Source organism: Hyperolius riggenbachi, chromosome 3 (genome assembly GCF_040937935.1).
Source record: "Hyperolius riggenbachi isolate aHypRig1 chromosome 3, aHypRig1.pri, whole genome shotgun sequence".
NCBI classification, from domain to species: domain Eukaryota; kingdom Metazoa; phylum Chordata; class Amphibia; order Anura; family Hyperoliidae; genus Hyperolius; species Hyperolius riggenbachi.
This window is the reverse complement of record NC_090648.1, coordinates 285,915,371-285,941,345: the sequence shown is the minus strand read 5'-3', so window position 1 is coordinate 285,941,345 and position 25,975 is coordinate 285,915,371. Positions and strand designations below refer to the sequence as shown.

At 43.5% G+C, this 25,975-nt stretch overlaps 1 protein-coding gene across 2 annotated transcripts in view; it reads right to left on the bottom strand.

The window, feature by feature from the left end:
• Positions 1 to 306: 306 nt before the first annotated feature.
• ASZ1 (ankyrin repeat, SAM and basic leucine zipper domain containing 1) overlaps positions 307 to 25,975 on the bottom strand; it is a 118,848-nt gene continuing 93,179 nt past the window's right edge. Inside the window, exons 10-12 of one of the 2 annotated variants that reach the window (XM_068272717.1) lie at positions 23,538 to 23,643; positions 21,391 to 21,504; positions 307 to 1,044 (exon numbers count right to left, since the gene is read on the bottom strand). In XM_068272717.1, coding sequence (XP_068128818.1) covers positions 883 to 1,044; positions 21,391 to 21,504; positions 23,538 to 23,643 — 382 coding nt within the window. In that variant the 3' untranslated portion in view covers positions 307 to 882. The remainder of the gene's footprint in view (positions 1,045 to 21,390; positions 21,505 to 23,537; positions 23,644 to 25,975) is intronic. The other variant, XM_068272716.1, reaches the window with a different exon arrangement.

The following is a 25,975-nucleotide window of genomic DNA, read 5'->3' as shown; positions in this document are numbered from 1 at the left end:
GCGAGCAGGGGGGTCTTTGAGACACACGATGGGGCAACAGAGGCTGGTGTTAGTGTGACCAACCAGCCTCTGTGCCCCACTTACGTAATACAATGCCACCTCGGGTTCTCTTTAAGTATAAAGAACAGTAAAGCCCCCTTTTGAAGCTTATTGGTCAATCAGCAACTAGCTTTTTCTCCCGCGTTCTCCTAGGTAATCATTTTTATATTCTCTTTAAGAAAACATGAACTCTAGATTATGGTAAAACAAATATTTAATGCTGAAAGAGGAGAAACAGCACAAATAGAGTCACTTTTTCTAAGTGTAAATAAGTAATTCAATCAAAATAAAACAGCCATTCTAATGAACATAGAAATTTGGAATTAAAAAAAAAAAAAAAAGACTTAACAAAAGACGTAATATTTTCACAGCACTCGCTTACTATGTATCACAAGCTACAACATACATGATACAGTTATCAAACATCAAAATTTTACAAAACCTTTGTTTTTCCAAAACATGGACTAAGTTGTAAACATACATACAGGCAGTCCCCGGCTTATTAACACCCAATTTTTGCACAACCCACCAGTACAAACGGCATGAAGTTGTGAAATTTTATTCTGTGGAAACAAGTGAATTTTTTTTTTTTAGACCGGTAAAATGACATTTTTCTGCAGTACACTGAGGGCATGGGGGACAGGGGTGACACAGTGGGGGGCACCAAAGGCACGGGGTAACAGAGGTGGCACAGAGGGGGACACTGGAGGCATGGGGAGGGCATTGAGAAAGTACAGGGGAAAGAGATGGCACAGTGTTTTGACTTATGGACAGATTCAGGTTAAGAACAAACCTACAGTCCCTATTTTGTCATTAACCGGGACTACCTGTATAGACAGTCCTTTACAACACCAATTTTCTTCTTACAATTAATAAAACAAGTGAAGAAATAAACCCAAAGCCCAATGTTAATGTGGTCCTTTTTAGTAACTTCCTCAACTTCCAGCTTTGTTGTTCTTCCAGCGGGGGTACACGGCACGGGATACTTTGTTGTGCATTCTGAAACTAATGAAATAGTTAAAAAATAGAAAGTGGAAATAACTAGTGCCTTCAAACAGAAAAGATCCTGGACATGGCTACTTAAAGGAACTCAGAGAACCTCTCATGGGCATGTCTTTAAGCCAGACAACTTCCAACAAAGTCATGCTATGACCCCTCTGTAGGAGCCTCTTGCAATGGCCATGTATGTCACTTCCTCTTCCTGCTTCATTCAGTGATGCACTTCTCTAACAGAGAGAACAGGGGTAACCCAGAAATTATAACATAACCACGATTTTTAAATTGAAATCAAACGAAAACTATTTGGTGTAGAACGGCGATTCAGGCATGAAATGAAAGAGGAGAGCACAAGCTACAGAAAGGTATGCATCTTTAAAGTGGTCTAACACCCAGCATTTCAACTTTGCTTTAAAAGATTGCTTACAGCTTATAAACTATTATGCCAGATTTTTTTTTTAGCAGAAATTCACTGAATGGATTAAACATGACATTTTAGTGCTGCATTTAGCTAGAAATCCTCCTCCGTGCTTGCTTGTTTAGTTACAAATGTATCTATCTACAATGTAACAAACAAACACTGCTCTGAGAGAACAAAGAGGGCTTCCCCGGCAGGCTTTTCAAAGGTCTATTTGTATTCCAAATAAAGATACATTTGTAACTAAAAGATAAGAACGGATGCGGATTCCTAGTTGAATCCAACACTAAAATGTCATGTTTAACCCATTCAGTGAATTTCTGCTTAAAAAAAAAATCTGGCATAATAGTTTGTAAGCTGTAAGCAATCTTTTAAAGCAAAGTTGTAATGCTGGGTGTTAAACCGCTTTAAGTACTTTGCAGTACTGGTCAGAGCCTTAAAGGCATGCCCAGGAGAGGTTCTCGGAGTCCCTTTAACTGACAACATTTAACATTTAAGTATTGACATACACCGTTAATCGGCATGCATATTATGTACGAATACATATAATATACAATCAAAGCAAAGTTTTTATTTAGACAGCGAGAAAAGATTAGACTGTTGAAGGTCTCTATTATAGTCTCTGCCAAATTGTGGAAATTTCCCTTCAATTCATGCCCCTGTAACAGTTGACACAAAAAAACCTATTGGGATTACATTTCTGTTTTTGGGAAACTTTATTCTGCATTTTTAAGAAAGGCAATAAGGAGCATATACCCAACAATAACACAAACTACAGATCTAAAACAGGTTCCAAGTTTTCCCCACCGCATTTCAAAAATACATAATGACAAACAAATGTTGTAGTGAACATTTTAGAACAGAAATACCAGAAAACAGGCATTTCAAAATGGCTTAAGTTTAAGTAACATTACAAACTAGAGGTCACCACAATTAACTCATTATCCCAAGGACCCTAACCCTTGCAGTGACTATGCGAGACTCCACTTTCAATGAAAATTGGTACACACATTTGTACAGATCTAAGAACACCATTTAATAACTTAGTAAACAGACAGCACACAAACAGATTACTTGCCATTAATCTCTGCAATATAGAGAGAGTTGAAGTGCAAGGATTGTCTTTGAGCAAAGATGGGATTTCACTTTAAAACTTGGGTCTTACAAGTACCAGATATAAAATGCTATATCCAACTATTCTCTGCCGCAAATACTATTCCACAGAGATAAGCAGTTCTTGGGCAATTATGCTTCAAATGGCTATTAAAAGAGAGATATGTTGCTAGCTGTTACACCCAATAGAAAAACATATGCAGTAAGTGATTTGTTGCAAAAATGTGCCTCTCTGTTCCTTTTAGGAAGACTAAAAAATGCAAGGAAAAAATAGGACCACCCTCAGCTCCACAGTCTTGCCAGCTAAACATTAACCATGGTCTAACATTTATGCCATAGAGAGGGGGAAAATTGACAGGCAATGCCAACATCACTAGTGTCATTTGGAAGAACATCAGTGGGAACAAGATTTCTGAGTCATCAAAGCAGACCTGAACTCTTGTTCAGCACACAATTAAAAAGTTTAATTCCACATAGAAGTGCTGTAGAAATCACTTGCAGTCTGTCCTGTGTGTTTGTTTAGCTGCATCAGAGTGTAATTAGCCTTATCAGTAGCTGTGACCCATGGCACTGCTTCGGATCTGCCTCTGCAGAAAAGACATAGGCTTAACCCTTTCAGTTCATCTTGTTAAAACTTTTAGGATGTCCATTAATTATAATGAAGATTTTTTTTCCTCTAAAGGTTATCTGTGGCTAATCTATTAAAGCAAAGAGAAAGTTTTAAGTTAAAATACACTAATTCTGCTTTGAAAAAATATCACCAGAATTGTGTTATATTTATATAAAGCCTCATTTAATGTTACACTTAAAAATGGGTCTCAGAGTTTTATCCTAGCTACAGCATTATTTACAGGTTTAACCTTAAGCCGCGCAGGAGGTTTTCTCCGGCCCTGCTGGGCCGATTTTCTTAATTTTTTTTTTGCTGGACGCAGCTAGCACTTTGCTAGCTGCGCCAGCACACTGATCGCCGCCGGCCTGCGCCCGATCGCCGCTATCCGTTGCGGAGCGCGCCCCCCCCCCAGACCCCGTGCGCTGCCTGGCCAATCAGTGCCAGGCAGCGCCGAGGGGTGGATCGGGACTCCCAATGACGTCACGACGTCGCTGACGACATCCCGCCCCGTCGCCATGGCGACGGGGAAGCCCTCCAGGAAATCCCGTTCTTTGAACGGGATTTCCTTATTCGAAGAGGGCAGGGGGATGCCGCTGAGCAGCGGCTATCATGTAGCGAGCCCTGGGCTCACTACATGATTTAAAAAAAAACAAAAAACTGCCGCGCTGCCTCCCGGCGGAATTTTTCATACCGCCAGGAGGGTTAAAGAGAACCCGAGGTAGGTTCTAAGAATCCTATTAGTACACAGAGGCTGGGTCTGCATATAATGCCCAGCCTCTGTTGCTATACTGTCTCCCCCCAGCGCTCTGCTGTCCCCCATAAATCAAACGCTGTGCTAGCGATATCGCTAGCCGGCTGTTCACATCTGCACTGTCACTCTCGCCGTTCCCCCGCCTCCTCTATGTGGCCGCTCCCCGCCTGCGTCCCTTCCCTCCCCGCTGATTGGAGAGAAGGGACGCAGGCTGGGAGCGGCAATATAGAGGAGTGCAGAGGTAAACAGCTTGCTATCGACACAATGCATGTCGCTAGCACAACGCTTGATTTATGGGGAAGAGCAGACCGCAGGGGGAAACAGTATAGCAACAGAGGCTGGGCATTATATACAGACACAGCCTCTGTGTGCTAATAGGATTCTATTCTAGAACGTATTTTTCGTACTATAAACTGTGGAGCTTGCCCCCCCCCCAAACTGTCTAAGCTACAGTGCCCAGCTACACTAACCCCTGCTGCCCCCCCTCCCCCCCCCCACCAGCTACACATTTTACTCCCAGCTACACTCCTACAGCTAGAGGGCACCAATTAACCAGGAAGTACGGAAGCCACAGAAGACAATCGTGTACATCGGCCGATTCTTCTGATTATAGTAGAAGACAAACTGAGGAAACGATCGGAGAACTTTGAGCACATCGCTGGATAGGTAAGACCTGAGGGGAGAAGGCACCTGGTCATACCATTGCAGTATAGGTTGCACTGACTCCCCCCTACCAACGTTTTTGGGGGAGAAAAAGTGCGTATTACAGTCCAAAAATAAGGTGATAAGAAATGAATTCTACATTGATTAAAATGTATGTAAATCATTGTGCAAACACCCTCCCCCTCCCCAATAAATCATTACACTGTCAAGAGCCTGTACCTGTTTGAACCTGCAAAACAAGTTTGCCTTCTTAAAACAGAAGGTATTTGTGATCATTCAAATTGGAGTTAGCATATGATGTCTCCCATGCCATCACTGCTGAATATGCAAATCATTCTTTGTTGTTGCAAGTTAACCTCACTTCCAGAAGCGCTGGAATGCAATGATGTTTCAGCTTGTCAATTGTACAGAGCCACAATAATCCAACCTGCATACAGACTGTTTCAGGTTGGTTGAGTACTCATCAGCGCGTAACATGGATTAATGTGGCTCTGTGGGGTAGAACTTGAAGCACCCAGAATTACAACTTACCCAGCCAGCTCATTATGAACCAGAACTTCTAGGAATGTGTAAAGGGTTAAAAAGGACCAGAAAGCCTCCTTACTAAAATGTTACGCAAAACAAAGGGTTGCCTTCTTAAAACAGAAGGTATTTGTGATTATTCAGATTGGAGTGAGCATATGATGTCTCCCAAGATGCATCACTGCTGAATATGCAAATCATGCTTTTTTTGTCCCTGTAAGCTAACCGCACCTCTAGAACCACTGAGATGCAATGATGTGTCAGCTTGTTAATTGTACAACAATCCAAAATAGTCAGTACGCATGTTGGATTATAGTAGCTCTGTACAATTAACAAGCTGACATAGCATCGCATTTCCAGCAGTTCTGGAGATGTGGTCAGCTTACAGGGACAACCAAAGAAGGTTTACATATTCAGTAGAGATGCATTGTGGGAGAAGACATATGCTCACTCCAATCTGAATAAATCGCAAATACCTTCTGTTTTAAGAAAGCAACCTTGTTTTGCAGATCATTTTAATAAGAGGGCTTTTTGGTCCTTTGTAATCCTTTACACACTCCTAGGAGTTCTGGCTCATCATGAGCTTGCTGGGTAATCTGTAACTCTGGGTGCTACTGATACGAAGGCTTCCTATACTAAGGGCGGGAAGCTACCTATACTACTGATACTGGTGACAACCTTGGTCTATCCGTACCTTTGGCTACTGTTACTAGAGAGCTACTTAATACTGGGGGGACCCTCTGGCTACTTAAAAAATTGGTGTGTGTACTGTCCAATTTTTTTTACTTCTTTTGGTAGTGGCATGATTTCTAGCTATGCCCCTGGTCAGGATGCCTATTTTTTTCCTTTGTTATCCTGGTTTCAGTGTCAGAAACTCTTTTTCTATCTGTATATAGCATGACATGATACAGGTCATAAATGGCTCCTCTTTTAACCTCCTTGCCGGTTATCCCGAGCTGAGTTCGGGGTAAATCGCGCAGGAGGATTGCTCTGGCCCTGCTGGGCCGATTTTCATAATTTTTTTCCCTACACGCAGCTAGCACTGTGCTAGCTGCGTGTGGTACGCGATCGCCCCCCCCCCCCCCCCCGCCCGCTAAGCCCCCCCCCTCCCCCCCCAGACCCCTGCGCAGCCTGGCCAATCAGTGCCAGGCAGCGCTGAGGGGTGGATCGGGATTCCCTCTGACGTCCGTCATCCCGCCCCGTCGCCATGGCGGCGATCAAAGAAGATAGGGGGATGCCGCTTGTCAGCGGCTATTATGTAGCTAGCGCTAGGCTAGCTACATGATTTAAAAAAATAAATAAATAAAAAAAAGTGCTGCGCTGCCCCCTTGCCGAAATAATTGGAACGGCAATGGGGTTAAGTATGCATTCTAACACTAATCATGTAGAATGAATAGAAATGGTTTATGAGATACAACTAATTCTGGCTTGCATGCACATTTATGTACAGTGGCTTGCAAAAGTATTCAGCCCCCTTGAAGTTTTCCACATTTTGTCATATTACTGCCACAAATATGAATTAATTGTATTGGAATTCCACGTGAAAGACAAATACAAAGTGGTGTACACGTGAGAAGTGGAACGAAAATCATACATAATTCCAAATTTTTTTACAAATCAATAACTGCAAAGTGGGGTGTGCAAGCCTTGAACATCCCACAGAGCACTGTTCAAGCGATCATTCAGAAATGGAAGGAGTATGGCACAACTGTAAACCTACCAAGACAAGGCTGTCCACCTAAACTCACAGGCCTAACAAGGAGAGCGTTGATCAGAAATGCAGTCAATAGGCCCATGGTGACTCTGGACGAGCTGCAGAGATCTACAGCTCAGGTGGGGGAATCTGTCTATAGGACAACTATTAGTCATGCATTGCACAAAGTTGGCTTTTATGGAAGAGTGGCAAGAAGAAAGCCATTGTTAACAGAAAAGCATAAGATGCCCCGTTTGCAGTTTGCCACAAGCCATGTGGGGGACACAGCAAACATGTGGAAGAAGGTGCTCTGGTCAGATGAGACCAAAATGGAACTTTTTGGCCAAAATACAAAACACTATGTGTGGCGGAAAACTAACATTGCACATCACTCAGAAAGCACCATCTCCACTGTCAAATATGGTGGTGGCAGCATCATGCTCTGGGGGTGCTTCACTTCAGCAGGGACAGGGAAGCTGGTCAGAGTTGATGGGAAGATGGATGGAGCCAAATACATGGCAATCTTGGAAGAAAACCTCTTCGAGTCTGCAAAAGACTTGAGACTGGGGCGGAGGTTCACCTTCCAGCAGGACAATGACCCTAAACATAAAGCCAGGGCAACAATGGAATGGTTTAAAACAAAACATATTCATGTGTTAGAATGGCACAGTCAAAGTCCAGATCTGAATCCAATCGAGATCTGTGGCAAGATCTGAAAACTGCTGTTCACAAACTCTGTCCATCTAATCTGACTGAGCTGGAGCTGTTTTGCAAAGAAGAATGGGCAAAGATTTCAGTCTCTAGATGTGCAAAGCTGGTAGAGACATACCCTAAAAGACTGGCAGCTGTAATTGCAGCAAAAGGTGGTTCTACAAAGTGTTGACTCAGGGGGCTGAATAATTACGCACACCCCACTTGCAGTTATTGATTTGTAAAAAATGTTTGGAATCATGTATGATTTTCGTTCCACTTCTCACGTGTACACATGGAATTCCAATAAAATTGATTCATGTTTGTGGCAGTAATGCGACAAAATGTGGAAAACTTCAAGGGGGCCGAATACTTTTGCAAGCCACTGTATACTGTATTGTACGTAGTGAGGAATTGGGTCAATTGCATGCACTTCCTGACGATTCTGACTGACCCAGTTCCATTCCGCATACTCAACTTGCCCTGAATGTTTGTTTTTTTCACGCGAAAACCCGGTAAAATGCGCGAAAACCCGTGCTAACAGTTAGCACAGTTTGTGAATCAAGCCTATAAAATTTATCTGACCTTGGTTCCTTCATCAGGGGACTGGGGTTGTGTGTGTACAGTTTCTACATAAGTGCAATCTGCACTAACGCATTTATTTTATATCCTGGAGTGCCACCATGTGGCTGGTTTCTTATACAAACAGAAGAGAGAAGGGCCGAATCATGGCCAAAGTTTACAGAAAGAAGCATCGCAAAATTACAGCAGCTGTGGCAAGTGTGAGGTCCTAGCAGCATAAGCTGCATGAAGGGCTATTACAACCTAAGCAAAGCGGAAAAGTCACATGTAGACCCCTTTGCTTACTGAATGGCAAGGTTGAACCTTAAGTTTTACCTATTTCAGGGAACTGGAGGAATTTATATAATAAAGTGGAACACTCTTCTTTTTGGAAGATAGACAATGACAGGCTCTGTCTTAGGGCTTCTTTACATTACAAGAGCTTTTCTAAGTGCTTTGTGATTTAAAAAGCTCTTGCTAATGTTATCCTGTGTGTTCTCACTGTAACAATGTGATTTTGTAAAATCCCCCATGAACAAGAGCTTTTTAAATCACTAGCGTTTAAAAAGCTCTTGTAGTGTGAATCAACCCTTAATGAGGATGTGTGAGTGTGGTTATGGGATTAAATATTCACCTGTTTTAATGACTCTGGGTCACCGGTGACGCTCCGCCCCCCTCCTCTGAAGTGCAGTCACTGCCAAAGCTCTTAGGAAACCTCCGGCTGCGTTGCTGCTGCCCGCCTCAATTAAGCAGCGGCTGTCGTGCTGGGGGTGGACCGAGGCAACACTTGTGGGCGTGGCTAGAACTTCTACAACGATTTTGAAAAAACTAAAAATCGCCAAGGTCCATTCACTTAGGGAGGCAAAACAATCACCTGGCTCGAGGGAGGACACCAGGGTAGGTAAGTATTTAAACCCTGTGAACTCCCCCAAATCCAGCTTTATTTTCACAGAGCCTGTCATGACCGGCTCTGTTATTTCTACTTTAGGCAATCTTTAAAGTGGCCACACGCATAGTGGTCACCCGGTTAGACCATCAGATAGATCCCTAAATTATTGAAATCTGATCGTAGACGGATCTATTACTGCTACAATAAGTACACAGATTTTAGCATGCCACTGCCTGTCTCCAGGCCTCCCCAATCTAAAATGTCTCACTTCATGTTCACTTACTATTTGAGAACATGGAATGTGGTGAGTGTTGGTGTGCAACATACATACCTGTCAAATCACCATTGCTGAATCCATGAATCAGTCTTCATGCCATTCCCTATACATGAGCCACACTTCCAATTTCAGAATTCTAGGTGTTCTATATAAAGTGGGATTAAACTCCAGACGTTAAAATTTCAGTACCTGTTCTTGGGTATATGAAATTTTAACCACTTCCCCACTTTTAAAACTGTAAAATGTTTATCCTGAGAGCAGTACAACTATGCCAGGCTTTTATATGGCCATTTTTCGGGCTCAGGAAAAGTGGGGACGTGTCAGCTATTGCAATGGCAATGTGTTTATTCAGCAGGGGAGCACAGTGAGGAGGCTGAGCAGAAAGGCAGAGCATTTCTTCTGTCTGACTACGATTTGTATAGCTGGCTTCAAGATAAAAATTAAACGGTTTTGTATGTGGGTAGGAGTTTGAAGTTAACTTTTATGTAACAAATAGGTAGTGAAATATTAATGTGGGAAGTTTAATCTGGCTTTAAAGAGAACCTGAGGTGGGTTCTGAGAATGCTATCAGCACACAGAGGCGGGGTCTGCATATAATGCTCAGCCTCTGTTGCTATACTGCTCCCCCCAGGCCTCCCTGCGCTCTGCTATGCCCCCATAAATAAAACGCCGCACTAGCGACACACAGCGTGTCGGAGCCGGCTGTTTACCTTTTGCAGTGTCCAAGTGTACGTAACCAAGAATAACAAAGTTAGAGTTTTCAAAAATGATACATCTTATTTAAACCCCATTAAATTAGTATTTTAGGTTATTAAAAGCAACAGTAAATGCTTGGAAATGGTTTAGAACCAATTATCATATACTACAATAAAATATATATTTGTCAAGGTGTACTTGTGATAATGTTTACTATGCTCAGGGGTACTTGGTGAGTACAGGGTTTTAAAAGGGGTACATACCAATAAAAGAAACATTCATCCAGGACATCATTGTCTAGGCTAGACATCACTAGGAGGGTGGGGTTACATGCCAATATACCACAATATATGCTGAAACCAGGGTCATTAACTTAATACATTCTGCTATGAGACATGACAGGTATCTTAAGAGATCAAAAAAGTGATATTGTTATATCCTTATAAAACTGTGACTAAACTTGGGCTTTAAAGAAAAGCTAGAATGTCAATGAGATAACATATCTGTGCAAGAAATTTAGGAAAATTATATTAAAAATAATCTTTTCTTTTCAGTCTGAGGCAAGCTTTGACATTCCAAACATGACAGGTAATTCTAACAAACATGCAAACAGAGTGCACATTGTTACGTGACTGCCACACCGCTTGGCAGACCCAGAGTAATTAATCTACACACATACGCAGATGGCAGCACTATAGTGTTCAGCTGTTCACTATGTTCCCCTGCTTCACACAGGATTTTTTAATCAATAACTTAGATTTTGTTTCAGAAAAAAATTAATAAAAGCCATATAATTCTAATGAAACTCACTTTGAACATTACAAGGAATATTGCAGACAACAAGCAATCACTGTATGCAAAGTGTTGGATATTCAGAACTAGAGACATAGTTTGGTCAGATAACTGCCATTGTTTTATTTGTTGTGTGTGTTTTTTGGATTTTTTTTTTTAAATCAGTGTTCTATTATCCAAAAATTATGAGAATTCTGAGTGGGCACAGAGAAAATATTTAGTTTTTTTCCCTTTTCATAGGACTTTTCTAGAAAAGCAACACGTAAAAATGTCCAATGGTATTGAAGGCTTAAAGTGAACCTTAAGCCAGAAAAAAAAATGAGTTTTCCTCACCTGGGGCTTCTACCAGCCCCCTGCAGCAGTCCTGTGCCCTCGCAGCCACTCACTAATCATCTGGTCCCCCGCTGCCAGCTAGTTTCGTTTTTGCCGACAGGCCCGTCAGGACTGGCCACGCGTAGCTATTTCCGCATTCCCGACTGTAATTAGCGCTATTGCGGGCCGCACGCATAGATATGCGACAACGCGTATTTTTATACGCGTTGCGGCCCGCAATAGCGCTAATTAGTCGGGAATACGGAAAAAGCTACGCGTGGCCAGTCCCGACGGGCCTGTCGGCAAAAACGAAACTAGCTGGCAGTGGGGGACCAGAGGACTAGTGAGTGGCTGCGAGGGCGCAGTACTGCTGCAGGGGGCTGGTAGAAGCCCCAGGTGAGTAAAACTTTTTTTTTTTTGGCTTAAGTGTCTCTTTAATGTTTATGAATGCTGTTACTTTATTTCTTCATCGACACAAAGTTATTGATATTGGTTGCATTTTGTATTGCCGTAGGATTGGAAAAAAAATACATCTTTAACCACTTTGCCTAGACAGGCACCCTAGACCTGTTTTCCCCTTCTGAACTAAAGCAGTTCTAAGGTTTCAGCTCTGTCCCTATTTAATCAAGAATAACTTTGTCACTACTTAGGACACCTCAGATATTTTTTAAGGGAAAATAAGACAAAGACCTCTTTGCACCTTAAAAGCAAGGTCCGAGCAAAAAAAAAAGAATAAAAAAAAAAAAAAAAGGGGATTTACTTACCTGGGGATTCCTTCAGCCCCTGGCAGCCGCCCTGTGCCCTCACCGCAGCTCCGCTACCAGCCAGTGGCTCAGGGTCCCCTCCGGTGTAGATGCCGACCTCGCCAGGTCGGCCTCTACTGTGCTTGAGCGAGCGCCGCTTTTTAATCCCGCTGATGTTGTCTGTCCTTTAAAGGAAATATACATTTTCTTGCTTTTTAACCTCCTGAGCGTTACGCCGCTCAGGTGGTTTTGTTACTTTTTGCCCAATTTTAAAATAATTGTGCTTAATGGCTGTAAATCCTCTAGCTAGCACTAGGCTAGCTAGAAGAAGTCTGCGGCACCCTCCGATCCCTGCCGCTCCCCCGTTTATACATTACCCTGCCTGGATCCAGTGATCAGCGCAGCCTCCCCGGACAGCTCCGGTCTTTACTATAGGGAGGATCGCAGATGACGTCATGCGCAAACCCGATCCTCCCCATAGAGAGACCGGAGCTGTGCAGGGAGGCATGCGCGATCGCTGGATCTGGGGGGGGGGGTTACGTATAAACGGGGGGATCGCAGGGATCCAGGGGTGCCGGACACGCTTACTAGCTAGCCAAGTGCTAGCTAGAGGATTTACAGCCATTAAGCACAATTATTTATTTATGGAGGACTCCTGGGGCCACAGTGCGGTATGCCCGACACAGTGTCGGGCATACCGCTAAGGAGGTTAAATAAAAAGCACAACTGTAGAGAACACAACTTACATTTGGCTATTTAGCAAAACTTTAATTGTGTTACTGCTATAATGTATGGTGACAATCTGATTTTGAAATTAAAGTATATTTTTCTGCATTATGTACTTTTATTCTCCTTGCACTGCAATGATAAAAAACAATTCTAAATGTTCAAAGGGGGAATAAAAGTTTTATAGTGTAAATAGTAGTTTTATTATGCAGGTGGTATGGAATCAAAAGTACACAACACAGCCCCCATAATTTTTTGTTTATGGAATATCTTTTGATTAGCTTGGACGGTTTGGGATGTGTTCACTATGATATTTTAGTATCTGTTGGCTTGTGTTAGTAATTTAACTATTTGGTCGGTTATAAGTTTGTGTTGTTTGTTTTTGTCCGTTTCTTCCTAATATGGAAGTCCTGCCATATTATACATCTTATCTTATGTTCGTCATCATACATGGATTAGCGAGCCTATTGGATCTACAGGGTGAACTATGCCACTATGGCTTGAGAACCTGTCCCCTGTATAACTTGCATTCATTGTGAAGATAACTGTATTCATCCTGCTTGCTATTCTAATAGTATCTATGTTTTATATAATTCGCTACTGTATGTCTTTTCTTATTTCAATAAAAAAAAAAAGTACACAGGAGGTGGTTGAACAGTATTTTAATAGCCAATTAATACTGTAGCTTACTAGGGGCCATATGCAATTAACTTTTTCTCCTGAGTTTTCTCCTAGGTTAAATTTTGAAACTTGTCACTAAGGCCTCTTTCACAGTAGGTCGGTGCGTTTTGATGCAACGTTAAAGTCACAACGCAAATTACAACGCAATGGCCCAAAAAAGTCACAATGCAACTTAATGCCCCATTACGGTCGCATACAGCAGTGATTCCCAACCTTTTCCGGCCCGGGGAACACTTTCTGACCATATTTTTCTCCGGGGAACGGCGGGGGGCGCGCGGGTGTTTGCGCGACCTAGTGGACAGTGCCGTGTGTAGCAAGCTATGGGGGGGGGGGGGGGCTGGGGTGCGGCTGCATAGCTAGCATAGTTGCCCCAGTATAGGGAGTTTAGTTGCCCCAGTATGGTTAGTATAGTTACCCCAGTATAGTGCCCCAGTATAGCTAGTATAGTCCCAGTATGGATAGGTAGTGCCCCAGTATAGGTAGGTAGTGCCCCAGTATAGCCAGTAAAGTGCCCAGTATAGCTAGTATAGTGCCCAGATAGCTAGTATGGTACCCAGTATAGCTAGTATAGTGCCCAGCATACCTAGCATAGTGCCCAGCATAGCTAGCATAGGTAGGTAGTGCCCAGTATAGCTAGTATAGTTGCCCCCAGTGTAGCTAGTTTAGTTGCCCCCAGTATAGCTAGTTTAGTTGCCCCCAGTAAAGCTAGTTTAGTTGCCCCCAGTATAGCTAGTTTAGTTGCCCCCAGTAAAGCTAGTTTAGTTGCCCCCAGTAAAGCTAGTTTAGTTGCCCCCAGTAAAGCTAGTTTAGTTGCCCCCAGTAAAGCTAGTTTAGTTGCCCCCAGTATAGCTAGTACAGTTCCCCCCAGTATAGATGCCCAGGAGGGGGGGAAGCAGCGCTAGAAGGAGGGGCAGTGGAGGCAGCGGTGGGGAGGGGAGAAATATCCCCCCCCCTCCCTCACCTGGGACCCCTCCTTCTGCCTCTCTCCCCCTCCATTTAGCGGTGGCAAGTGCAGGGCGGCTCGGCGGCGGGGAGACATGCGCAGACTTACCACTTCTGCGTTCCAAGCGCCGGCAGCGTCATGTCGTCAGATCTCCGCCTTCAATGCCGCCCACTGCTCTTCCGCTAATCAGGAAGCACAGTGGGCGGCATTGAAGGCGGAGATCTGACGACATGACGCTGCCGGCGCTTGGAACGCAGAAGTGGTAAGTCTGCGCATGTCTCCCCGCCGCCGAGCCGCCCTGCACTTGCCACCGCTAAATGGAGGGGGAGAGAGGCAGAAGGAGGGGTCCCAGGTGAGGGAGGGGGGGGGATATTTCCCCCTCCCCACCGCTGCCTCCACTGCCCCTCCTTCTAGCGCTGCTTCCCCCCTCCAGCGTACTGGACGGCACACCTGGCACCATGCCACGGCACACTAGTGTGCCGCGGCACAGCGGTTGGGAATCACTGGCATACAGTACAGTAGAGTATACAGGCAATGAAAAGTATGTTTCCAAGTCATTACTGAGCATGTGCAAACAGACCAACGCAGCGAATAACGTGTAAATGCACTGCATGCAGTACTTTCACTTAAAGAGACACTGAAGTGTCAAAAAAAGCATCTTTTTATTTGATAAAAGTGTTTAACATAATAGCCCTAACTAAACCGCCGCATTCCTGACGCTGTAAACTATCTAAATCCCCCCCTAACTCCCCCACCCTCTCCCCTGCAAAATGCAAGACTTTCTTGGTCGTGGATTTTGCTGCCCTAAGCGCTTCAGTGTGAGGCGAGGCTATGAGCTGCAGCCCTGCCTCACACGTGTCTGTCAGCAGCGGATCTCCACCTCTCCCCCGCCCCTCTCAGTGAAGAAAGACTCTGAGGGGCGGGGGAGAGGCAGCGATCCGGGCTGACAGACGCGTTTGAGGCAGAGCTGCGGCTCATAGCCCTGCCATACACGGAAGCGCTGCCCGGATTGCTCCCCGGGGAGTTTGGGGGTATTTAGTTAGATTAGAGCGGCGGGGATGCGGCGGTTTAGGTAGGGTTATTATGTTAAACACTTATCATCCTTTTATATATCGTTTTTTTTTAGACCTCAGAGTCTCTTTAACGTGCAGTGCTAGTCACCAACACGACCTGTGCACTGTGAATGAGGCATGGATTTTTCATAGCTGTGAGTTATTCTGCGATAAATGTTGTTTTAACGTGCGACTTTAATGTTGCACGGTGAAAGAGGCCTAAAATGCCTTCTAAACCACCAGCAAGCAAAAACATGCTTGAAATTTGTAAGCCTTTGTGCAGGGTCCTCCTCCTTTTGTGTCCTACCTGATCATGCACCTCCATTACTGTAAACCCATGCTATGCATTTGAGTGAACCTAACTTGCCTAATCTCCATGGTCCCCTCCAGTGACTGACTAAGCATTACCTGGTACTCATACTGTGCTGTGCGATCTGGTTTTCTTGTATTCCTGTATTGTCATATTGCTGTATGTGACCCCTACATATTGTCTGTAACCTAAATTGATGTCCAGCGCTGCGTAATATGTTGGCGCTTTATAAACACAATAATAATATTTATAAAATATTTTTCATGGTACTTTTTCGTCTACATTTAGCTACTTTTTCCATTGCAAAGGGCTCTATTCACAAAACGTATTATACATGACTTATTTATCACCTAATTGATAAAAACAACCTTTCAGCACATTTACAAACAACATAATCACTCAAAGTAAGTTCTTCCTGATTAACTTCATTTCGAGATTACTTTTCTTAGCTTATTTATATTAGATTTTTGCTCTTTGGAAGCTTAAAAATGTAACATAAATAAGGTGAAAACCGAGGAAAACAGGTGAAAAAGCTTTGTGAATTATGCCCAAAGTGCTGAAAAGGTATTCTAAATCAAAGATTTGGAGAAAATCTGGAGAAAAAGGTAATTGCACATGGGCCTCTGTGTTTTAGTTGTCCCTCCCCCCTTCATATATATTTTCGTTGGTAGCATAGTGGTCCCCCCCTCATAGCCTACGCTGATAGTTTAGTTGTCCATGTACCTTAGGGCTGTCCCTGGAAGTCTAGTGGTCTTTCCTCTCCCTTTCATATAGAACCACTTTCACACCAGCTGCTTTCCGCGGTAGCTTAGTGGTGCCCTCCTTAACCACCCTGGCGGGCTAGCCGCCGCAGAGTATCACATGGCCCCGGGAGGATTTTTTATTTTTTTTTATGAAATGTGATTTATATGCTTAACCTAGCACTTGGCTAGCTAACTATGCCCCCCAAGTTTCGCCGCTCTCCACCGGGGGGATCACGCCGTAATACGTACCCCCCCAGGGATCCCACAATGGTGCAGCTTCCCAATCAGCTCCAGGCTTCGCTATGGGGAGGATCGGGACTGCGCATGACGTCAGACATCATGTCCGATCATCGCCATAGTGACGAGTGAAGCTGAATGGTGAAGCTGCGGGTCTCGCGGGATGCAGAGGGGTAAATATTGCCGGCGGCGATCGGGTGGTTTAGTTAGGTCCGGCGGGGCTTGGGGGCATATAGTTAGCTAGCGAAGTGCTAGCTTAAGCATTTAAATTAAATTTTATTTTAAAAAATCCTCCCGCGGACGCAGCCTCTGAAACTGCGTACCGCCAGGGAGATTAGGGCATTCCGTGGCAAGTGTTGATTAACAAACCCCCCCCCCCCCCCCCCCCCAGCACTCCTCTGGTTAGTACTTACGTGGACCTCTTGTATGGAATGTACTGGTCATCAGGCAAAGACTCAGCATATGCAAGTACAGGTGGCCGGCACAAGCCACGGTAGAGAGCCAATCACCACAGGAACCGGGAGGGCTGACTTACCCAGGATCCCTTCCTGCTGCCGATCTCTGCCGAGGGGGGAATCTTAACACCAGGGTAGGATACCATAGTCAGTCTCAATGCTGTCTGGGGTGATGAACCTAGGTGCATGTAGGCACCTGTGCTGTACTCATTTGGCACTGGTGGCAGAGAAGACCTGAAAATACTGTAGTACCAGTAACAATTGGTTTAAAAAAATTATATTGTAAGTCTCTTTTTACTGAAAGGGTTACTAAATGCGAGTTGTCCCACAAAAAAAAAAAAACAACCACCCAGGATGGAAGCTGTGACAGAACACTTTATGACCAATTACATGGACTAAATTGTACCAACAAATAAATACAACATTAAAAAGCATGGACAGAACATAAGGGTCAGGACATTAAGAAATTAAATGTCAAGTCCAAAATGGTCAGGACATTAAGTAATAAAATAAGAAATTCAATAAAATGTAGCTTAACGTTTCCAACTCTACCATTGCACACTCAGGGGTTATTTACAGTTCAAGCAAATGTTTTAATGTTTTGTTGTAGGCTCTACAAAGTAACGCCACCTTTGTGCAAATATAGGCACTCATTACTAAACTGAAACACACAGAGAGAAAAAGTTTTTTTCTTTCTCGCATAAACACAGCAAGCATAATAAAACTTTTCTAAACTTGTAGACAAATTTTTATATTGCACTGGAGCTGGTTTGAAAATGTCAGTCATGGCAAAAATTCAAGCCTAACTGTCAGATTTCGTGTAATGCTTTGTTTCACCTGCTAGTGCAGGGGTAAAGAGCCTATGGCTTGGGAATCAGATATGGATCTTTTGATGGCTACATCTGGCTCACAGACAAATCAGTAGGGGTTGAATTACTAAGCTTTACTGCTCAAGCAGCACAGTAGGGGTTGAATTACTAAGCTATACTGCTCAAGCAGCACAGTAGGGGTTGAATTACTAAGGCAGGGAACACACTTGCAGGGCCGTTTTCCCCTGCGATTCCCAGGTTTCCGTTGGGTTTTGCGGTCGCGTCTAACGTGTGCGTTTTTCCGCGTGCGTTTCCGCGTTTATGCGATTGCATGGCATGTAGTGTCATGCAATGTGCGAGAAAAAGCAGAAAACTGTGCGGGTACAAAACGCGGAAAAAACGCAAACGCGCACAAACGCATGCGGCGCAGCGTTTCCTGAGCTAGGCTATTAATTTCAATAGCCTTTAAAATCGTGCGCGTTTTGCCGTTCGCGGCAAAACGCGCAAAAACGCATGTAGTGTGTTCCCTGCCTAAGCTATACTGCTTAAGCAGCACAGTAGGGGTTGAATTACTAAGCTATACTGCTCAAGCAGCACAGTAGGGGTTGAATTAATAAGCTATACTGCTCAAGCAGCACAGCTAAGTGTGGGAGCACAAGTAAAATTTTCAAAGTAGCCATGCTACTGCTGTAGCGTGCACTACTAACTAACTCGTGCTCCCCCAAAACTAACGGCCGCTCCATTTCTCCAACCCTGGATCCTGTCAGGTTCAGTGACTTTGTAGGAAGAGATCCCTGCACTTTGATTGGCTCAATAGGCTTCCTGTCACTTGGCAGGCAGCCTATTGGGCCAAAGTTTGGGGATCTCATCCTACAAAGTGAATCAACCCCCAAGTCAGCTAGATAATACAAGCTGTTAGTCGGTATTTCTCCTGTCTGGCTCTCGGGGAAATTGTTGATGTTGCTGAAACCCAAGAGAAGCGGACGATGTGTCTGACACTTCCGCTGCCCGGAGGATCAGTTGTAAACACATAACCATGGCAACAGGTATGTGAGCCCTCTGCTGCGCATGCACACTGTGCCAGTTTGAAAATGGCTCTCACACAATTACATTTTAAAATCTGTGGCGTTTATGGCTCACTCAGTCAAAAAGGTTCCTGATCCCTGTGCTAGTGGCTGTATATGCCTGGAGTGTACAAACCATCCTCTCCCCCCTTTCCTTCCAGGGGGCTCCTCTGCAGACTTTTGGGTCGGCAGCAACTCCTTCTTTCACCATTTGTACTATCAATAGACTTTTACCCACCACCAACAGGTTTGGCTTCTCAGCATTATGATGTCCAAAACACTGTGCACTTTCTATACAAGAGCTCTAACTCCACAGCAGCTCCCTTTCACACTACTTGGAATTTTGTTGTGGTAACAATGCCTACACCCCCCCCCCTCCTTATTCTCGTGCAGGCCTGGGCAAAGTACAGCCCGCGGGTCAAATTGGTAACAATGCCTACACCCCCGTAGGGAACCACATTCTCCTCCTGCAATATTTTCAAATAAACATGCAGGTAATTAACGTTACCCAATGACCTGCTGTCATTACGTACCAGTGTGTGACATAACGCCTCTACAGCGAACGATTAGGCAAGTTACACCCAATCACTCCGTGGTCACACATGTCCAAAGGGAGGGAGCGATAAGGAGTGAGCAGCATTCAAGAGGAATGTGACTCGATTGCAAAAAAAGTTTGCCCACCTCTGTTCTAGTTAGTGGAAGTGTTGAGAGGCAGAAGCACACTTAAGAATTTTAATTGGTGCAATAGAGAGTGGCAGTATGGTCACACCATAGTTTCCCAGAAGGCAATGCTGCTCTGGCAAAGGGGATGGGCAAGAAAAGCTGCACAAATCACATCGGCTGCTACACTGTAAAATTCCAGCAGTCTTTCATGCCTTTTCTTCTTATTGTGCTATAAATAATAAATTAAGTCATGGGCTTTACAAGTTTGCATGTCTTACCATAAATAGCTCCTGAGTTAACATGGTAAATATAAAAGTTGTAGCTCTGGATATTTGTAAAGGCACTATACATAAATCATGCTATGGGTCATATGGCCATACATAGCTTCTATTTTAACATGTTAAGGTGACCATACACTGGTCGATGTGCCATTAGATCGACCAGCTGACAGATCCCTATCTGATCGAATCTGATCAGAGAGGGATCGTATGGCCACCTTTACTGCAAACAGATTGTGAATCGATTTCAGCCTGAAACAGATTCACCATCTGCTGAGCTGTTCTGCCGCCTGTCCCCCAACCCCCGTATACATTACCTGAGGCTGGCTCCCGGGCGTCTTCTCCGCGCTTCACCGCACCGCTGTTCTTGCTCCATCCCGGCGCTTCCTGTGTTACTCCGTGACTAGGAAGTTCAAATAGAGCGCCCTCTATTTCAACTTCCTGGTGACCGGAGTGACACAGGAAGTATAGCGTACACTGGGACATGCGGAAATGCGGTGCAGCGAGGAGAAGAGGACCCCGGAGCCAGCTTCAGGTAATGTATACATGCGTCGCATCGGGCCCGAATCGTACGCCGCAAGCGACGCGCTCCTACCGCCGGGCGATCGAGGGTAATTTCCCGCACGGCGCGATCGACGGACCGATCCGATTTCGGGAGGAAATCGGATCGGCGGGTGCGTTTAGCGCAAGCGATTGGCAGCAGATTCGATCCCAGGATCGAATCTGCTGTCGAAACGGACGGGAATCGGCCCAGTGTATGGGGGCCTTTATAGTTTGAAAGGGTCTTTTAAATACCCCTCCCTTGGGAAGTAATGCTAATCATGACAACCAGTGTACAATGTAGAAGAGTTTGAGTCATAATTCAATTTTCTCTTTAACACTACACACATGCACACAATGACTAACATGAAACCTTTTCACTCCCATCTACAGTATTTCTTTGTAAAGAAAGAATATTTTGTAACATGTTTAGTGTTAACATCCTCAACTATTTTGCTCACTAACATACTCTGATGCATATATAACATGAACAGAGTGTACACGGGGCTAGCACAGCTAGCACGTATGTCTGTGAATCAAGTATATGAGGTAGGCTCCCAAACTGTATTATTTTTGGACGTTTGTTTTTGCTTTGCAGTTTACATTTCCTAAGAAAGAGATGAAAATGTCTTCCGTAACAGCTTGTGTGGCCTTAGTTAATACATTCTACATGGCTATTCATACTATTTATTTTTGTAGCTAAAAGGTCATACATATGTCTTGTACGCAGCACAATATTTATAACCCCCTGATATTCCCGGTGTAGCCTTTATGCTCATTTCTATTGGAGAACTGCAGGATACAGTGCTGTTAACCTCTCTCACTGTTTAACCTCCACATGGCATCATTCAGCAACAGATTCCTTTGTGACACTGGTGCTCAATTCACAGAATCCTAGCCCATCAATTTTTTTCCCACCAGCCCATTCTTCAAAATGACCCTTCTTGACAAGAGCTTGTCATTATGTTGTTCATAGGAAAGTGAATGATTTGGTGCTAACACCTAGTGCTAGCACTCCCACCTTCTCTCCCTGTCACATTCACACATTTCTTGTATGAATCTAACTTTATGGTACAGAGAGAGGGAAAAAAATCCATGATGATTCCAGCAGGCTAGACACAAACCTTATGTAAGAGATCTTGAAGTCTGCATGTTTCTTTACTGAGATCTGTAACCGTTTTTACAAGGTCTTCACACACAGATGCAAAGTTCTGAGTAGAATCCCATTCCAATACAACCTAGTAAAAGAAAATAATAACCAATGTAAAAATAAAGCTATCAGTAATTTGCTGTTTATAACAGAATAACTCCTTTACTTTTTCCAGTTACTTTTCTATTCAATTTTACTTTGCAAGGTTATGTGTGGTGGGCCTGTAGGTTTTTGGTGGCCCCTGGTCATGATTTAGCTGTATAATGTATTACCATCCTTCAAGCTTTACCATACAGAATCATTTACAGCCATACTTTGTATTGATGAAGGGTTACTGTCCTGAGATAGCTGTATGTAAACTGGATTTATGTTTCTATGCAATTAGGGGCTGGGAATATGCACTAAACCAGAAGCTCAATGGAATTTGTGGCTTACAGTTAGCAAGGCTCCACAGTGTTTGTGGAAGTCTATTGAGGTTCCTTTTAGTCCACTATATAAAAACAAAGACAGACAGTAACAAACCAAAGCTTATTTTGTAAAAATCCAGAAGGGAAACTCACCAGGGTTCACATAAAATCCATGGCCATCTCAGGAACAATGAGTAAGGAAAAATCTCCACATTGGCAACAAAGAAATGTAAATCTAAAATATTACAAATTCAGGAACCTCAATTCAGGTTACAGTTGCAGATTAGTGTACATCTCAGCTGTAATCCCATTCTTTGCATTTATCAATCCAGAAATGTTGCAAATGTTCATAAAGGGCCTCTGCAGTCCCCAGATGGTAAAAGTCTACACCAGATAGATGTAATACACTTACTTGCTCACATCAAGCACTAGTCCAATGTGAAATATATAAAATATTAATTCAAGCAAGGGCTTAGTTCAGACGGACGGTTCTGCGACAGTAGATGACAGCCAGTGGCACTCATCGCAAAATCGCTGTCCATTCAGACGAACAGCTGTCGGTACTATTGCTTACCGATATTTGCACAACCAATGCGTTTCGATCACGATTTTTGTGGTTGTCTGTCCAGGACTTCGCAAATAATGGAAGCAACATGTTGCTTCCAGGATCGTTTACCGCCACGCTTTCATGTCCCCCGGTGGGGATGAAAAACGCTGCATGCAAGGAAGCACAGCGAAAAGCAGTCAAATGCTTTTCTGCGTCCTTGCAGATAAGCATTTGCAACTAGAAGCTGCCATGCTGGGCCGCTGCATCGGTCTGAACCAGCCTTTAAACTAGGAATGGTAGAGTGTTGTGCATTGTGGTGTTCTCTACTGCTATGCTGTCCCCATTCAACCACATTGAATGGGACAGCACTACACTGCAGTCTAAAAATTGTACAGTAGTCCATTCTCAGACAGTAATGTACTATGCACACTATGCAATCCTGGTGGTCATGCTGCAGACAAAACTGTGCGCGGTCTATGCTCTGTTGGTTTTGTGCATCACACACTATATACCTTGCTGAAATCAGCAGTGTACATGGCAGGGGAAGTGCCAAGTTCAACCTTTGTGTAAAACAAATGCAGCAACCTTGCCCAGAGGTAACATGTTTCATTATTAGCCCCTGATTATTTGTTCTTATGTGGCAATACAAAATGCACCAGCACAGAATTAATGTTTGCAACATCAAGCATTTAAAGTGCACCTGAACTCTTGCACAGGATAGAAGGAAAACAGAGATCCATCCTGTATGTATTTAGAGACTTCATCCTGTTTAATTCTCTCTCATTTGTGTCTAATCACAAGCTGTAATCTGATCGCTTTCCTGTGTCACATGACTGACACGTCAGATAAGCTCATTTGATAAAACTGGATGTTAACAACATGTCGGCTTCCATGAATCAGGAAGTAGAAACAGTGCAAATTTATTTCAGGGTTTGTATCTGCTGTAACAAATAAATGTTTTTTGTTTAAAGGTTATTATGCTGTTGCATGTCTTTTACAGTAGAGAGGAAGTTCTAAGTTTAGGTCCACTTTATTCTTTATCTTTGGCTGACATAAAACTGAGTATTTAATTGCTGTGGGTTACAACACTGCATTTTATTAATCTGTAAAGAAACCAGACCGTCTTGCACAGGAATAGAGGGTATAGGCAGCATGAAATAACTTTACCTTTTGAGCATTTAGAGGAATCTGATTGTTCACATCTTCTACTGCATGAGTAAGAGAACTGCACTGGCGATTCAGCTTAAGAAGAAACGCAAAAAGCTCATCACAGCTGAAATGCAAAAAGATCAAATAAAGCTGACTAAATTAGAAGAAAAGTAACTTAAGGTGTTTACACACAGACACACAATTTGTAGCATCTAGCGATGCATTCTATTGCAATGGGGTGCGCAAAGAGACAACAGCGCAAGATGCATTGGAAACGGATGGGGCGGGGCAAGTTTACGAACAATAGAGTTGGCCTGCACTAGCATATGTAGGTTTATGCACTAAACCTTAAAGAGAATCTGTATTGTTAAAATCGCAGAAAAGTAAACATACCAGTGCGTTAGGGGACATCTCTTACCCTCTGTCACAATTTCGCCGCTCCTCGACGCATTAAAAGTGGTTAAAAACAGTTTTAAAAAGTTTGTTTATAAACAAACAAAATGGCCACCAAAACAGGAAGTAGGTTGATGTACAGTATGTCCACACATAGAAAATACATTCATACACAAGCAGGCTGTATACATCCTTCCTTTTGTATCTCAAGAGATCATTAGACACAGGCAGTGTGCATAGAGGGGCCAGGAGGGGGGAGATGCATCACAGAACCACAACACTGAAGAACTTGGCAGCCTTCCAGACACAGGCTGACAAGTCTGACAAGAGAGAGATAAGTTGATTTATTACAGAGATGGTGATAGTAGAACGTGCTGCAGTAAGCCAGAACACATTAGAATAGCTTTTGGAACTTGTAGGATGATAAAAAACAGGATGTAATTTTTGTTACGGAGTCTCTTTAAAGGAAATCTGTAAGGTAGGGAAAAAAAAACAGCCCCTGGGGGTATTTACCTTGGGAGGGGGAAGCCTCTAGACCCTACAACATTTTAAAGTAGCATCATGCTAAGTAGCAACCACCTCTACCAGAATAAGCCGCTAGGCCAAGTATACACTGAGAACGTCTGTGCTTTAATGCAAGTCAAACATGAATAGAAGAAAACAAAAGCGTGCACCTTCCGTCCAGGGTTTTAATCTCATATAGTGACAGTGGTGTAGGTCAAAATTACAAATCAGCGCATCCACGTGCAGAATCCAACATGATGGGTGAACTTTGATGTAAAGCTTACGTGTCCATCCAAATGGCTGGTCTGTGGGTAGGAGGTGGGTGGGAGGCACAGAGGTGGCGAGCGACGGCCGTTTCGCGTCTCCTGACGCTTAGCGTGACCAAGCGTCAGGAGACGTGAAACGGCCGTCGCTCGCCACCTCTGTGCCTCCCACCCACCTCCTACCCACAGACCAGCCATTTGGATGGACACGTAAGCTTTACATCAAAGTTCACCCATCATGTTGGATTCTGCACGTGGATGCGCTGATTTGTAATTTTGACCTACACCACTGTCACTATATGAGATTAAAACCCTGGACGGAAGGTGCACGCTTTTGTTTTCTTCTATTCATGTTTGAACTGTTTCTTCTCCTATGGTTGGCGGAGCACACGTCCAGTGACAGTGGATTTAAGTATAGCCGGTGCAGACCTGCTGGACTGTGAGAGTTTTTGTATGTGTTCCTCACTCACTGAAAGGGATGTGCCATACCTACCACTTTGATCTTTAGAGCCACTACAGCTTTAATGCAAGTGCCTAAGCACACACATTGACTTTCCCTTTTGCCAATGCACAAGAAAACGCATGTAGTAGTACACTGTGAAAATGCTTTCACCTAAAATACATGTGTGTAAACTGACCCATTTATTATTAAAAAAAAAAAAAAAAAAGACCTCACATGCGCAGTGCATCAGCTGTAAGCTAACTGTAACACACTTTCTATAAGCCAGCCCTTACAGGGTAACTATTGCAAAATAAAAAAAAAAGTTGCAATTAAAAAAAACATACATATAAAATGTACATTTCCCCTAGAGTAAAATGCACTACAAAATACTTTTTTCTCACTGTCACATTAGGTTTTGCAAATATGACAGGTTTTAGAGTAGCCCATCTCCTCAGTTTTTTCTTTATTTACAAAAGCACTTGCTGAATAGCAGTTGCTCAGTCCAGCTGCCAAAATAGTGTAGAAAGAACTAAGGCAGCCGGTGACATATGTATAATCCTTTCCAGGAAGTGTTTTTCTATACTAAGAATCTCCCACGAGGAAATGAACTAGCCCAATATCTGTCGGCATTAGTGCATTTTGTTGTGGTAGAAATGTAGATTCTATATACATGTATTTTAATTTCTACAATTTATTAAGAGATAGTGGTACTTTTACCAATAACAACGAAAACGGATTAGCTAAATTATATTAAATACCCTTAAAGAGAGACTGTAACAAAATTTTCAGCCTTATTTCTTCTATCCTATAAGTTCCTATACCTGTTCTAATGTGGTCTGTCTTACTGCAGCCTT